Source organism: Camelina sativa, chromosome 16, assembly GCF_030686135.1.
Source record: "Camelina sativa cultivar CO46 ecotype springtype chromosome 16, ASM3068613v1".
NCBI classification, from domain to species: Eukaryota; Viridiplantae; Streptophyta; class Magnoliopsida; order Brassicales; family Brassicaceae; genus Camelina; species Camelina sativa.
The window spans coordinates 16,841,030-16,856,531 of NC_141895.1; the positions used below are offsets into that span (position 1 = coordinate 16,841,030).

Below are 15,502 nucleotides of genomic sequence, written 5' to 3' on the forward strand. Positions count from 1 at the left end.
GGCTGGGATGCAAAGGCGCCGACCTCTGAATAAGTAACCCTCATACACATAGAACTCCGCATAGTTGCCTTTGCCAAATTTCTTGAAACATTCTAAAAAATCAGCATCATCTGCGTATGCGTCCTTGATGCTCTCAAACCCCAAAAATTTGGCGTCCATAGTAGTGATCAAGGCGTGTCTTCGGGAAAGGGCATCGGGTATGACGTTCTCCTTTCCTTTCTTATACTTGATAACGTATGGGACGGTTCGAAGAACTCCAGCCATTTGGCATGCCTCTTCTTGAGATTGGTTTGGCCACGCAAATGCTTCAAAGTCTCATGGTCCGTGTGGATTACACACTCCTGAGCTAGCAAGTAGTGCTGCCAAGTCTCCATGGCACGGACCAGCGCGTACAGCTCCTTGTCATAAGTGGGATAGTTGAGGATTGCACCGCTGAGCTTCTCGCTGAAATAGGCCCCCGGTTTACCGCCTTGTGTGAGAACGGCTCCAATGCCAACGCCGGATGCGTCGCATTCCACCTCGAATGTCTTGTTCAAGTCGGGCAGGACAAGGAGAGGAGCTTGAGTGAGACGCTTCCTGAGTTCCAAGAAGGCTCGTTCTTGTTCGGCTCCACACTTGAACTCCTGGTTCTTATTGATCACCGCGGTAAGGGGTGCGGCAACGATGCTGAAGTCTCGTACAAAACGGCGGTAAAAGCTGGCTAGTCCGTGGAACGATCGGACTTGGGAGATGCTAGTTGGTGTGGGCCATTCTTCTATGGCTTGGATCTTCTCGCCATCTACCTTTAGCCCCTGTTCACTGACAACAAAACCTTGCTTGGTTTTGAAGGCGGTTTTCCATTCATCTCCTTCCTTCATCCTCACTTGGTGGTAACCACTTTTGAGGTCGATCTTGGAGAAAATGGTTGAACCACTCAGCTCATCCAACATGTCGTCCAGTCGCGGAATCGGGTGCCGGTACTTGATCGTGATGTTGTTTACGGCCCAGTAGTCGACGCACATGCGCCATGATCCGTCTTTCTTTGAAACAAGGAGGACGGGAACGACCCATGGGCTAAGGCTTTCTCGGACATAGCCTTGGGAGATGAGCTTGGACACTTGTCGCTCTAACTCCTTGGCTTCGTCCGGGTTTACTCGGTACGGGAGACGGTTGGGCAGTTGTGCTCCAGGAACCAAGTCGATCTGGTCCTCAATGCCCCTGAGTGGTGGTAAGCCTTCCGGCAGTTCATCCGAGAACACGTCCGAGTATCTCCTAAGCATGTCCTTAATGACGTCCGAGAGTGTGTCCTCTAAGCCGCCTGTTTCTTCAACCAACAAATCTCTAAAAACCATCAATAAGACTTGGTTGGAGTCCCTAATGGACTTTCTAACGTCACTTGACTGAATTAGGAAGTTCATTTTAGGGTCCGAATCTTTAGACAACTTCATTTGCATTTCCCTAACTTGTGTTGGAGTTAAGGGTTTTAGACTTATACGTTTGTTATCGTGTACAAACATATACTGGTTGGTGCAGCCGCAATGCGATGTTCCCTTATCAAACTGCCATGGTCTGCCTAACAAGAGGTGGCGAGCTTGCATCGGTACTACATCACATAGGACTTGGTCCTTGTACGGTCCAACACTAAATGGGACGCAGACTTGGTCCTTCACGCGTATCACGGTCTTATCGTCTAACCACTTAAGCTTATAGGGCTTGGGATGGCATGTGGTTGGTAAAGAATGTTTCTTGACCATGGTGGAGCTCGCTACATTTGTGCAGGAGCCTCTGTCAATGATCAAGCCACATACCTTCCCACTCACCGTGCATCGCGTGTGAAAGATGTTGTCGCGCTGGTTGGAGTCATCTCGCTCGTGGCTGGTGTTTAGGATGCGTCTGATCATCAGAAGTTTCCCATCGTTGGGTTCGGCTATGGCCTCCTCCATGTCCGCCACATCTTGGCCTTGTCGCTCGATCATTTTTCCTTTGGACTCGAGCTCTCCGGTGATGATCATGGTACGGGCGTTCGGACAGTCGCGGGCATAACGGCCTTGGCCTATGCATTTGTAACAAATGATGTCCCGGCTCCGCACGTCATTGGTCTTCTTGCGGGGATCTTGTCTGTTGTCCCTGGTCAGATCCTTGGGCTTAAACCGCGAGTTGACAATGGCCGCTTTAGACTTCTCTTCTGGCCGGTTGGATGGCGATGCGTTTGGCAACCAGTTAGGAACACCTTGTCCTCGGGTCCGGCTTGCGGTTGCGAGCTTCTTTTTGATTTGGGTCTCTATTTGCATCGAAAGATGCAATAGTTCCTCAAATCCTTGGTACGGTTGACGCTCGACCTTGCGCACAATTCGATCTTGTAGACCATCGAGAAACTGGGCCATGAGGGACTCATCGGTATCTTCTACTTGGAGTCAGTTGCTTAGGTGCTTGAACTCCTCGTAATACTCCTCAACGGACCGCGGGCCTTGAGTGAGTCTCCGAAATTTCTTTTGGAGCTAGCGGTGGGACGTAGCGACGCCTCATAATGGCTTTCATGACTTCCCAAGTGGCAATAGGCCAGTAATTGTTGCAACGTTGTTCAGCAACCAGGCGGTCCCACCACGTGAGCGAATAGTCGGTGATTGTGCCACGACATCCGAAATCTTGCGTATCTCCGGGTAGTTGTAGCAAGAATAGATGTGATCCATTTGGCTCTCCTAGTCGAGGTACGCCTCGGGGTCCGACTTCCCGGCGAAGGTCGGAGCGGACAGTTTGTGCCCTGGTTCAATCGGACGTGGAGCATTTTCGTATCTGTCATCGCGACGGTTCCGTTACCTCGGACGCGGCTCATACTCGTCGTCGGACTGGTCAATCTGTTCCGGCTCGTGTGTCCGTCTTCGTACGGGCGGCGGATTGTTTCTCGGAAGGTTGGCGAGTTCAAGTCGGACCATTCGTTCGGCTAATTGTTCTATGCCGTTGTGAAGGGCCGTTAAGGTGGCACCGATCTCCGGCGGTGGTAACGGAACCCCTGGTGGTTGTTGTGCGTCCATAGTGTCTGTGGTACGGACGGTGGTCATACGGACTGATGGTGGTACGGTGTTTGGGGTTGATGGATGGACTGAAATCTCGAACGGCTGATGTCAAGAGCTGACTTCGGGTCACGGACGGTTGATATCACGATCAGGAGATGGTTCTCTAACGATGACTTGGACTTGGTCCGTATGCGATGTGCTAGTCGAGTGAGTCACGCACCTCGTGAAACAAAACGAATATTCGTGAGTGTTCCGTTGGTGTCCTGGTTTGGTGCGAGTGTTCCTGGCCACTTCTCCGGTCCGGTGCTCACATCAAAAGTGGTAGGAATAGCACCGATGGACTGGCTAAGGATCTAAATAGGTTTTAGAACCTCGATCGGATCATTGGTGACAATTTCCAAGTAGGCTCCCAAGGTTGTTCTAGGTGTTCCCGGCCATGCGAAATGACATCCGGGTTCTGGGTGTTCCACGGTTCGAGGGTGTTACAGTCGGGTCCACATTTAGTTCATTTGAAATGACGTTTGGGTTAATACCCGTCATCTTGTCGAACGACCAAGCAAAGGTCGTTATGTTTTCCTTCAAAAAGGAAATTAAGTGAGCTCTGATTTCGCTTCCCAAGCCGGCTCCTATTTTGATTTCTTGATCCGGGAATTTTTCATTAATGAATATGGCTTCAGTGAGGTCGCCTCAAAGTTGCTTTCGGATTGGATTCTTTGCGACCTTGAGCTGTGGTTGCTATTGGATTAGTAGCTTGTGACTCGCGAGGTAACAGCTCCTGGCTACTCTCTGGCTTCCCAAGATCTCCCAAACTCCCTCCGGGGTTGGTAACTTAACGCACTGATGGTACGTTGAGGCAACTGCCTTCATCTAATAGAACCATGACGTTCCCATTATTGAATTTTAAGCTGCGGGACGGTCCAAGACTACCATTTTATCACTCCTTGTGTGGACACTGGCAGTGCGATCGTCCCTAGAAATATTGACGTTTCGCTTGTGAACGAGACTAGAGGCAAGGGGAGACCTGCGATGTGTTCTCTTCCAATACCCATCCTAGTGAGGGTTCACAAGAAAATTTAGTCCACCAAACTGTCGCTGTCTAACAAGATGCGGTATACTTCATGGTTTGCAATGACTAATGAGATGACTAGAGCGTAATCATGAGGATAATCTAAATTTTCTGTTTCCTTTTCCAAGAAGACGATCTCGGGCAGGTCACTGCTGATGATCTTTATTCACTTAGGGCCCAAACTCATGAGATTTCATTGATGATCCTTGATTGTCGTTACCGAATTGCGAAATAGACGAGATCACTTGTCTGACTGCTTCGGCTTCTTGGGAGGCGGAGCGTCGTCGTCAACATCGGGTGCTGCTGCTAGCTATTGATCAAAGTCATCGATGGTCACGTTCGACATCTCGCCTTATACGAATTTTTTGGCGAGAAGGTGCATCAACCTTTTGTTGTCTCTGGTAGAATGCCCATTGGCTCTGTGCAGCTCGCAATAGGCGTTCTCATCCTGAATCCATTTGTTCCTTGGGTGGACTCCGTTCTTCGAGCATGGTGAAAAATGTGGTTTAGATGGTGAGCCTCTCGGGGAACCTGTTAGACCCAACCCTAAAATCCCGTACATAGCCGTACATACTATATAAAAATTTAGGGCCTATCAATTTTTAAGTCATTCATTCAACAATATGCGACAGCGGTTAAGTAAAACGGGATAATAACTTAAATTCATACAATAACATAAATATGAGGTTCCAGTGCTGCGAATTTCATGCAATAGGATAACACATCGTTTTAAAATACTATAACGAACATAAACTACCCAACCCACCATCCTCTCCCTTCCTTGCCTTCATCACGCGAGCTGCTCAGTCACTTAAATCCAGTTCATCGAACCTTTCCTTTCCTGCAACCATAAAAGGAGGCGTAAGGAAACAAATTTGCGTAATGGAGCCATCATCCCGTCTCACTAGGCTCAGTCCATTAATCTCTATCTAACATATGGTCTACTCTAATCAAATCACGTAAGTCAATGATCACATAAGACAGTCGCCTAAATAATTTAGACCAACCATCGTTCATATTGCAATAGAACTCATTAACCATTAACCATGACAAGCAAGCAAAACAAGACTAAGTAAACCACGAGTCCAGAGATCGACCAGAGAACTCGGCCACAGTTACGCACTCACCTTCGGTTGCGAGCTTAGGTGCTAGTTTCTCGGTTCTACTTGCTAATCCGATCCCCGCCTCTACACGGAGATATCAACATCGTTGACAACCGATGTTTAGAACCATATTCCATCAACGGATCAAGGTGGGAAAACACTTACCATTCTCTTCTCGACTTATGACATAGGACCTCTCCGTTTAAGCTCCTATGGAAACTCTGCTTTCTCTCGCGACGGCGGAAGGATCTATCCTATATATAGTGTCGACCAAACCGCCTTAAGTTTACTCAAAACGATAAGCCCTATCGCTCCCTAAGTTCCCATATTTTTCGCAACTATCCTTATCCGGTCAACTTTGCCTTTTCCATGAGTTTCCATTTCTCTTGTGTTTCCATTCCTGTGAGCCGGCTTAAATCTTTGCAAGATTCCCTAGTTCCCAGGCCATCCATCGGCCCACAGTCAAGTCGGTCCAACATTGTTCCATAGGCCCGATCCATTGTTCACCGATGCAACCTCATCCGACAGTTTCTACTTCACTGTCACTCTCACTATCATTATCACTACCACTCGGACTATCACTCGGACTGTCACATAAACTAAGTACAAAATCATCCCATTTTATCGAGAAACTTACATGCCTGCATCATCTACATGAAAGCTAAGGATTCCATTTCTTCAACTCAAACATCTTTTCACTACTTCGGTAGTCTCGAACTCTCCATTCTCATTCGGATCCCCTTAGTCTATCAAACTCATGGACAATGTCCTTCTGTACCATGTTCCATACGGTGTATGTCCTGATACCGTCTTGATACTGTCCTGATACCGTCATGATGATCGTCCTGATAACGTCCCATCAGTGTACCGCCATCGACCCTCTGGACGAACCGCTATCGACCCTCTGGTCGTACTGCTACCGACCTGTTAGCATACCATTATCGACCCTCTGGCCATACCGTTATCGACCCTCTGGTCATACCGCTATCGATCCGTTAGCGTACCGCTATTGACCCTCTAGTCGTACCGTTATCGACCCTTTGGTCGTACCACTCTTGACCCGTTAGCTTACCACTATCGACCCTCTGGTCGTACCGCTATCGACCCTTTAGTGTACCGCTATCGACCCTGGTATCATACCGCGACTCGTACAGCATACGTATCGCCGGTGCGGTGGAAGCGGGTCGTTACAGAACCCTTCTGTGGATACTTATCCACTGCAAATTTTCCCAGCCCAGGCAGTGTTTTGAACGGTGGCTTGGAAGCGACCTTATACTTTTGAGTGGCAGCAGCCTTCTCTTGTTCCGCAACTATCCAGTTCGAAGCTTGGTGCAACGCGTCCTGGATAGTGGGGAATTGTTTAACAGTCAGTTCCTCTCGGAAATGAGACTCGTGTAACAGTCCGCGAACAGCTTGCAATACCCGACATCTGCTTTATGGGGCTCGAGGTCAACTCGACTTGCTGTCAGCAAGAAGGTCTTCAGATGCGTGAAGCTTCCTTAATCGATTTCTAATAAATATATATGTGAACGCAAAATTAATTTTAAAGAAGTAGAAACCGAGTACTACTGATATCGAATCGAGAGAAAGAAGAAAAAGTCGATGATAGAAAGAAGAAGATAATTATGTGTCCACCTAGGAAAAAAAAACTGATGTGTATTAATTGTTTTAATTTAATTGGATATTGATTTTATCTGATGTGTCAACACAAACATGAATGTTAAAGCTGAGGTGTCATACTATAAAGAAACTTATCCTAGTTTTAATGTATTGATTCATTGTATTTTATCGGATGATGGTCAATGTATCTAATTACAACAGTTCTCAATTCGTAGTCCATCGAAACAAATTCAATCCTATAAATAGGAAACAAAATATATATTAAATTTAAAAATATATTACAAAAATGAAGTTTAGATCTCAAATCATAATTTTACCAGTAATTATATTAGATTTTGTAAACAAAATTAGAATAAAATTATTTAATAATTAGTTTATCCCGGCTTGTTATCGAGTTACTCAATAAAGTTAATTCAAATAATTTTCTACCCAAAATAAATGTAGTTATATTTTGGGAAAAATAAAAAACCTATAGAGGAATATAAACCAATAGATCTAAGAGATTTTCTAAAAACGCAATTACATAAACTCATAATGAATATTGTTGAACGTTTTTTGTAGCTTAATGTAACCCCTTAATTATATAAATGTATCTCTTAGCAACGGCTCTCAATTTATAAATCATCAATCATAATCAACGCTATAAATAAGAAACTAGACTAACCATGTGAATATAAAACAAACACAACACGACTAATAACAAAAAAACGACTATGAAAAATTCATCGAAAACACTCGTCGTTCTCTCTATAATATTTTGCTATGTCATCAGTCCATGTGATGGATTCAACCCGTTTGCTAAAACCGCTGTCTCTATAACCAACATTATCATGCCGCAAACAATCCTGAAAATAAGCTGTAGATCTAAATATGATGATCTAGGTAAACATGTGTTGCAGCGAGGACAAAGATTTCAATGGAAGTTTAGACCAAACTGGTTTAGAAATACATTGTTCTTCTGCAGGTTTGCTTCGAATAATCAAGTTAAATGGTTTAATGTATATACAGCTGAGAGAGATCAAGGTCATTGTTATGAATGTAATTGGTCTATCATGGCTGACCGTCTATGTATATCAGGAAACTTCGACAAAAAGTTTAATAGGTGTTATCAATAGAATTAAAAAAAAAAAAAAAAAAAAAAAACTATTTGTAACAATCTCAGGTAATCATATTCATTGATATTAAACTTTTTTAAAAATTAATATGATTTGGTCTTTCAACATCATTATTTAATATTTTTTTTACAATATTTATATATTACATAACTATGAACTTTAAATAGATTAGATGAATTATAACCATGAAAATTTTTTAAAAATGGAAAAAAACATTCAGCTTGATTGGATAAAAAGACAAACATGATCTCTCGACAGTACAGAAATTTAATGCACATACTAGTTATATACAAAGTCTTCTTACTTTCCTACCATGGGGTTGCATTTAATTATATAATTTTGTGTTTTAAAGATATATTTTGGTTTCAGTTAAAGTGTTTGCATAAAATTTAATGAAAACAGTGTGTCGATATATCTATCTATTTTTGGGAAAAGATTTTCTATTTTTCCCGAGCTTCTTTAGAAGTTAGACGTTAGAAAGGTAACAACCCTTTAGATTAAAACATAAGGTTTGAATTTGATGACTAAATTTGGCCAAGGGAAGGGGGGAAGGCATTTTACCCTCCTTCTAAACATATGCATAGACTTTTTCGTATAAAAAACACTAGATATTTCATTTTAAACATCAAAAAATATATTGAGAATTAGTTATAAATAATATATCATTTTTCAAAAATACACATTTTTCCGAAATATATATATATTTTTTGCCATTTTCAATTTTGTCCTCCTTTAATTTTTAATAGCCATTTTACCATTAAATGAAAAATATTTTAATCAATAAATTAAAAACAAAATTTTTCCACCAAAAATATTTCTGACATATTTTCCTGCCAAAAAAATTTTTGAAAAAAAATTTCCCGCCAAAATAAGTTTTGTCAAAAAAATTTGACAAAACATTTCGACAAGACTTTTATAAGACTTTCCGTCAAAAAGAATTTACAAGACATTTATAATGTTTTTATAAAGTTTTAAACGACTTAAAAATATTTATAAGACATATATAAAGTTTATATATATATATAAATCTTATAAACCCTTATACAAACTTTATAAAAAACCTTATAAAATTTTTATAAAAACTTTACTCTCTAACATTCCGATTTTGAATTGACTTGGTCCTCGTATAAGCCTTCACTTTGGAAACCCATGTTCGAGCTCCCTTTGTCATCCTCATCCACTTTGATTCTTCTGAGTTCTCCGGAGGTCTGCGACTTTCTCGAACTCTTTCACAACTCCGCGAACCTGACAACTTGCGAGCCGGACCACCTTGATGTCGAACTCTTTTCGTTCTTTTGGCATAGCGGTTGACATGTGACTTTCTATGTTTGGAACACATGAAATAAAAATAAAATAAGGTCACAATAATATCCTGTGAGATCGGAGGTGTACCACTCTGATCTGAGTGATTCAGGGAGCGGAGGAGTTAATCACCGTTCAAGTTCCAAACTGATTTGTTATATTTAGAGATTGTTCTTGAGTAAAATACGCAAATGGTCTAGATATTATTGCCAGAAAATTGATCCGTCCCTACAAAAATATGCTTCTTAAGATTTATACTAAGAGCTTTCAATGAAGAATCGATCTGTTCCATCAATCTCGCATATTATTTATTAATGACAGCTAACGGAATTTTGACTTCTTCCACGAACTCTGAGGTGATTTTTGCGCTCCCGTCGATTTGGCCTGGTTTCTACCCACTTCCCCTGATCAGGCCGAACATCCTTTTTATTCCAGACCAAACCGTTTGCTCGAGAAGAGTCATATAATCGAAGTGATTTTCAGAACTGTCTCCCGATGTCTACAACATAAATCAGTTGTAGAATGTCATCGATCTTGCTTTGTTATACTGAGAGGAAGAAACCAGATTTTCTTCTTCATGAAGCCAACCCTATAAGAAAACTCTTTATTTCCATGCATGTATGTTACTGGTTTCTTGATTTCTGCCTCATATATCTTGAACTCGTCGCTGAAGCAAACCTATTATCACATACAAATTGACGTCAATTAGAAAACATAAAAGACGTCTACACTTTAATTATGTTTAAAATTTATTTAAAAAATTATAAAAATTAATAACCACATACACTTCCTGCATTGAAATAAAATAAATTTACATATTAACGAGTCAAATTAAACATGGAAAGGTTGATTAAGCTAAATTTATTTGATTTAGGGTTTACTTAAGTAGACTTCTCTGTAGACTATTGGTGGTTGACTTGTTATGCCATCAACCGTTAATATTAAATTATCTTAATTTCAACGATAATTTAGCCTACCAAACCGATAACTGAACCTAACTGAATGCATACCGATTCTTTGATTTTAACCTAACCGGACATCTCAGATAAGTATTCTCATCATTTCTCGCCTGCGATTGGTTTTATAACGATTTAGCTAAATTTTTTGTTCGAAAATATATATGTTTTCATCGTTTTTTGTTCATTTAGTAGGGTTTCGCTAGGTTCGATGGGATCTAAGTGGATGATAGGGCGGCCCGGGAAAGGGTTGTTGTTAATGTCCACAGTGGAGCGCCGCCAAGATGTGCAGATGCTACGGAAGCGTTTGAGTTCGACAACGGAGAACAATCGAACAACGATAGAGTTGAGGAGCTCCTCCGGTAAATTAGACCAATCTACTACCATTTCTCTCAAATCTGGTTGTTTCGGGTACTTTGGTTGTTTGTGTTGTGTGTGTTGTGTTGTGTTGTGTAAGTCACATATATATACATTTAAATAAAGACCTAAAAGGATTTCGAATCTCATTTAGGCTCCTTGCCTTTTCAAGAAATACTAAAATATATAACCAAAAATAAGTCATTTCCATAAATGAAAATTGAATACATTGAATCTAAATGTAAAATATTGCACCGAAATTGCTGAGTATTATTTTCTCATTTTCTATTCAGATTTTATAGCATTAATGACTCTTTTTTTTTTGTCAAACCATTAATGGCTTTTATGTGGATTGTCTTTTTTGTCTTAAAAAATATAATTGGCTTTATAAAAAGTTTTTTTTTGTCTGGTGAGTAAACAAAATTGATGTTTAAGTTATTTTTTTTTGTCGTAAGTTTATATATATTGTAATGAAATTTAATAGATAGTAATTTTCAAAAAAACCTTTTAGTAGAGTTTCAAAAAGTAAATAATGCCCAGTCAGAAAATAAGGGGTGTGCAACCCCTATTAAGAGGAAGACACACGAAATCAGCTGTGATTGAGTTTGAGACCACGAAATCAGAGGAAGATTCAGAAAGTGTTTTCAGGTTGAGAATAATGGAGGAGGAACTTATCAAATACATAGATTTGTTTTACCAATAGTCAATGTAAAGTATATACAACCAAGCGTTGATAGTTCAATTGGTAAAGACTTGCCGGTTCGAGGGACGACGTTTGGGAGGGGACCATATAAAATGCTCTGGTCCCTGGCCTGAGGGGATGTACGGGTCTAGGCCCAGAACCTCTTAGTAATATAAAAAAAAAACGTAAAGTATACAAGAGACTAGTCATCATAAATTCATGTAACTAATTAAATTTTGGTCATCCAGCAAAATCTATGAAAATGATACTCTTAGATCACACTTTTATTTTATTTCAGCCACATTTTTAGGGTTCTTTTATTTTAGTTATCACGGTTGCAACGGGCAATACATCACCAATTTGTAGATTTTATTTCATCCAAAATATGTAAGTATCACCAATGACCAATGTCGAAAACACCAATAACACCACCACTTTTGTTCGACCAAAGTACGACAAATTTACCGTAAATTACTTACTTTTATGAAATGGGGAAAACATCCTATTTCCCCATGAGAAATTGAGAACTATGATATCATACCAGATAGAGCCCAAACTTTACCCTCGTCCTAGATGGCTTTCCTGAAATTCCTCCCAACCTATATACCCATATATCTTGATCTTATCGGTTGAAAGAGTAAACCGATAGAAAACCATTCATACCAAATACAAAACCAAAATTAAAACCCGAGTGATGTTTATAACCTGACCCGGGGTAATATGTCCATAACACAAGTAAAATACCCAATTCCTCAAATCAAATCCCAAAATCCTAAAATAAAGAACCCTAAAAGAAAAAAATTCTGAAATAGATCTCTGCTACCATGAGCAATGTTTCTGGAGCTTCGAGTGGTTCATCAAATGTCCGACAAAGTGGATTCGTCGTTGGTGTGCCTAAGACATGTTGGTGTGGGGAACAAATCGTGGCAAAGAATACCAAATCCGAGCCTAATTCTTGTTGGCGATACTTTCGATGTCGAGAAGCAGCAGGAGAGAAGGTAGTATGTTATGCTTTGTTTGAGATCGATTCTCATCAATTCTCATTGTTTTGTATGATATAATGTAGCTTGCGAACGATAACCACACCTTTAAGTGGGTGGATGAGGCACAGTTGGACGAGGTCACAACATTGGGTGTTCAAATGGACATACTAAAAGAAGAGATGAAAGAGCTTTCAATAGAGGCATTGCAAGACCAGAAGATGAAATTTGAGAAGATGCAAATGGAGTTCAAAAAAGAGCTACTTGAGAGGGTCTAGAAGTTTTGTTGGAAGCAAAAACTGAATTGCAATGTAAGATGAATAAGATCATAATTGTTTGTGTTTTCGGTTTTATGATCATGTTTGCCTTGTTTAAGCTAGTATGATGAGTTATTGTAAACTATTGTTTGGTTGTGTGCTCTGTTTTATGCTCTTGTTTGTCAAATTCTCTTGTTGGTGTTGCGACTCCAATTAATAAGATAAGCCATTCTACATCTCATAAAAGGCAGAACATGATGAACACATGTTGTGAAAAACAAGCAGAATGACAAGGTTTTGAAATCATGTTCTCAACATGATCACAGACCAAAAAACCTAACCCTACTAGTCTCTTAGACCAAAATACAGACCCAACTATTCTCTTAGAACATAAAACAGTCCCCTACTAGTCTAATATTCAATGTTCAACTTGTGAAAGTCCCCCACCACCTTGTGAAAGTCCTCCACCACCTTGAGATAGTCCTCCACCACCCTGAACAACTTCTCCAACACCAGATTGAGAAAGTCCACCACCTTGAACAACTTCTCCTCCACAACCTTGAAAAGCCTGAAAGAACGCAAAAATACAAGTGAGAACAAGAAACCGATTATAGCAAATATAATGACAATATAATACAGAACCGATTATAACAAACTAACCTATCGCAATGGTGAAATAGATAATAGCTTCTATCTCATGGAAATACAAAACTCAAATAACAATGTCGAGGGTATATAGGTTGGGAAGAATTTCAGGAAAGCTATCTGGGACGAGGGTAAAGTTTGGGCTCTATCTGGTACGATATCATAGTTCTCATTGGGAAATAGGACGTTTTCCCTATGAAATGGCCAAAAGTCTTACATTAACATGTTATTACACATAAATGAATTGAAAGATAAAAATGACGATTGAAACTACGAAAGCCCTTTATCCTTGTATCTCACTAAAAAAGTTTTTGAAGATATTAGATGATGCTTGGAATTAAAGAGAACTTACATTGAAACTTGTCTGATAAATAAAACTGAATTGACCCCTCGTCGACGATCTTGGTCTTCTTATGAAACCCTAGTCGGGCTGGGAAGCTATGGACAAAAGCATCAGCGTCACCTCCAATGTTGGCACGAAAGGCAAAGACGACGAGGCTCATTACCGTCCTCTTGCTCTCTCTACCGCTCCTCACCAGAATGACATCGTTTAGCTCTGCCCTATTTGTTTCGTTAGCTTTAATTACATTATTTCCTCCATACAGATAATATATTATTTTAATGTCTTTTCCATGTAAATGTAGTAATTAATAGGACCATATGAGATGAATACAATTTCTAACTTTACAATCACAATCACACACACATATATATAAGTGGTTCCTCTTTTCACATTACGTCTTAACTACGAAACAACTGCTCACGTGTCACCGTTTATCTCTTCTTGTATATACGCCTAAATGAAGAAGAAAAAGAAAATTAAACCTAACTTGACCGTAATATATAAATCAAACTGGTTTAAACTTTGTTTCAACCATAAACTTCCTCATCAAACACGAGTAGTATTTATTTATCACGACTGACTTCAATATATATATATAATTATAATGGTTTTACATCATGTGAACCAGAGCCCACCATCATATTAAAAGCTCAATCGTAACCCTAAAAATAGTGATGTCAATGACAAAAAATTGTTTGAAGGATTTCTTTTTTGATAAAACATTCAATAACGTTTCATATCTGAAGCGAGAAAAAAAACATTTTTCATTATATGTTTAATAATTAAATTAACTAATCTCGTAAAAGGAAGTAGAGGTGATATAACACAATCAAACAACGTTTTTAAAACAAAAAATTCTAAAAAATCTTCTCAGCGTTGATAGAAACCATTAAATATCAAAAGCCAACATTGATTAGATAAAACAAAACAAGTAACAATAATAATGGTATTCCAATACATTCGAATACAAGAAAGAATTTGATTTTAATCTACAATAATAAAACTATCAACACATAATAACAAAAACCTAAAACCAAAAATATTACCAATGAACATTGTTAAAAATTATATTAATAATGATTATTTTAATTACAAACACATATAAAGACTATCCAAAAATATTAAAAAAATATATATATATATATAAAACATTTCCGCGATGCCGATAATATCTTTAGGTTAATTATAAAATTGATTAATGTTAAGATTTAGCTATTTTGCCCCCTTTTGCTTTTATCTCGATTCGGGATCTTTCCCTCTAAGGCTCTAATGTTTAAGTTAATTAATTAGTTACTTAATAATAAGATTCATGGAGTATGGTTTATAGCTTGATGACAATGGCACAATATCCCAAATCTTCGTAATTGTATCTCTTAAGAATATCTAGGCAGCTGCAACTCAAATCAGCTTTGATTTTGCTTTAACTGTTTACTGAGAGCGAGAGGACGAAAACAGATTGCCTTGTTCATGAAGAAAACCCCTCTAAGAAGCTCTTTATTTCCATATATTTAGGTCTCTTGATTTCTCCCACATATTTCATGAACTGGTCCCTGAAGTAAACCTGTTATAACATTCAAAAGAAAGTCTTCAAGAAGTCGGTAAATATTTGTTTTTGATTAATCAGTTTTAACAGGTTTAGGTTGAAAGAGATTCGAGAAAGGCAAAAAAGTTCTCCAGAAATGAACAGATTGGCTTACTGGTTACACTCTCCTAGACAATTTGTAATGGCTGCGGATTCGATTCTTGGAAAATGTCAAAGAGCTCACATTACTCAGCTACACTTGTTGTAAGGACAAAGGTTTTTTTTTATGAATAAAATTTACATTCATTCAAAAAAAAAAAAAAAAAGGTTCTCTAGAGTTGGAAGTTGTATACGTGTTGTTGTATTCATCTCGATTATTAATGAACATCATGAAATGGATTTGTTTTGTTTATAAAAAGTTTTGGATCGAAAAATTTATACGTTTGTGAAAGAAGTTCTTTCATCTCAGATGTTTCCTCTGCAAGAGGTTTATGTCATGTAAGCTGCAAATCTAGAAAATGCCCTGCACATTTGCTAATGGAAGAGGCATATATTATTCAA

At 39.2% G+C, this 15,502-nt stretch overlaps 1 protein-coding gene and 1 pseudogene across 2 annotated transcripts in view; both read right to left on the reverse strand.

The window, feature by feature from the left end:
* The window catches only part of LOC147925632 (uncharacterized protein At1g65710 pseudogene), a 1,553-nt pseudogene extending 1,394 nt beyond the window's left edge, over positions 1–159 (reverse strand). Inside the window, exon 1 of the transcript XR_015585024.1 lies at positions 49–159. The product of XR_015585024.1 is annotated as an uncharacterized protein At1g65710 pseudogene (transcript). The remainder of the gene's footprint in view (positions 1–48) is intronic.
* Positions 160–167: 8 nt separating this feature from the next.
* Positions 168–2,363, reverse strand: LOC147925633 (uncharacterized). Its single transcript, XM_087492700.1, has 2 exons — positions 864–2,363; positions 168–791 (listed from the first exon to the last, which is right to left on the reverse strand). The coding sequence occupies exons 1-2, from the start codon at positions 2,361–2,363 to the stop codon at positions 168–170; spliced, it is 2,124 nt and encodes a 707-aa protein (XP_087348826.1).
* Between the last annotated feature and the right edge of the window lie 13,139 nt (positions 2,364–15,502).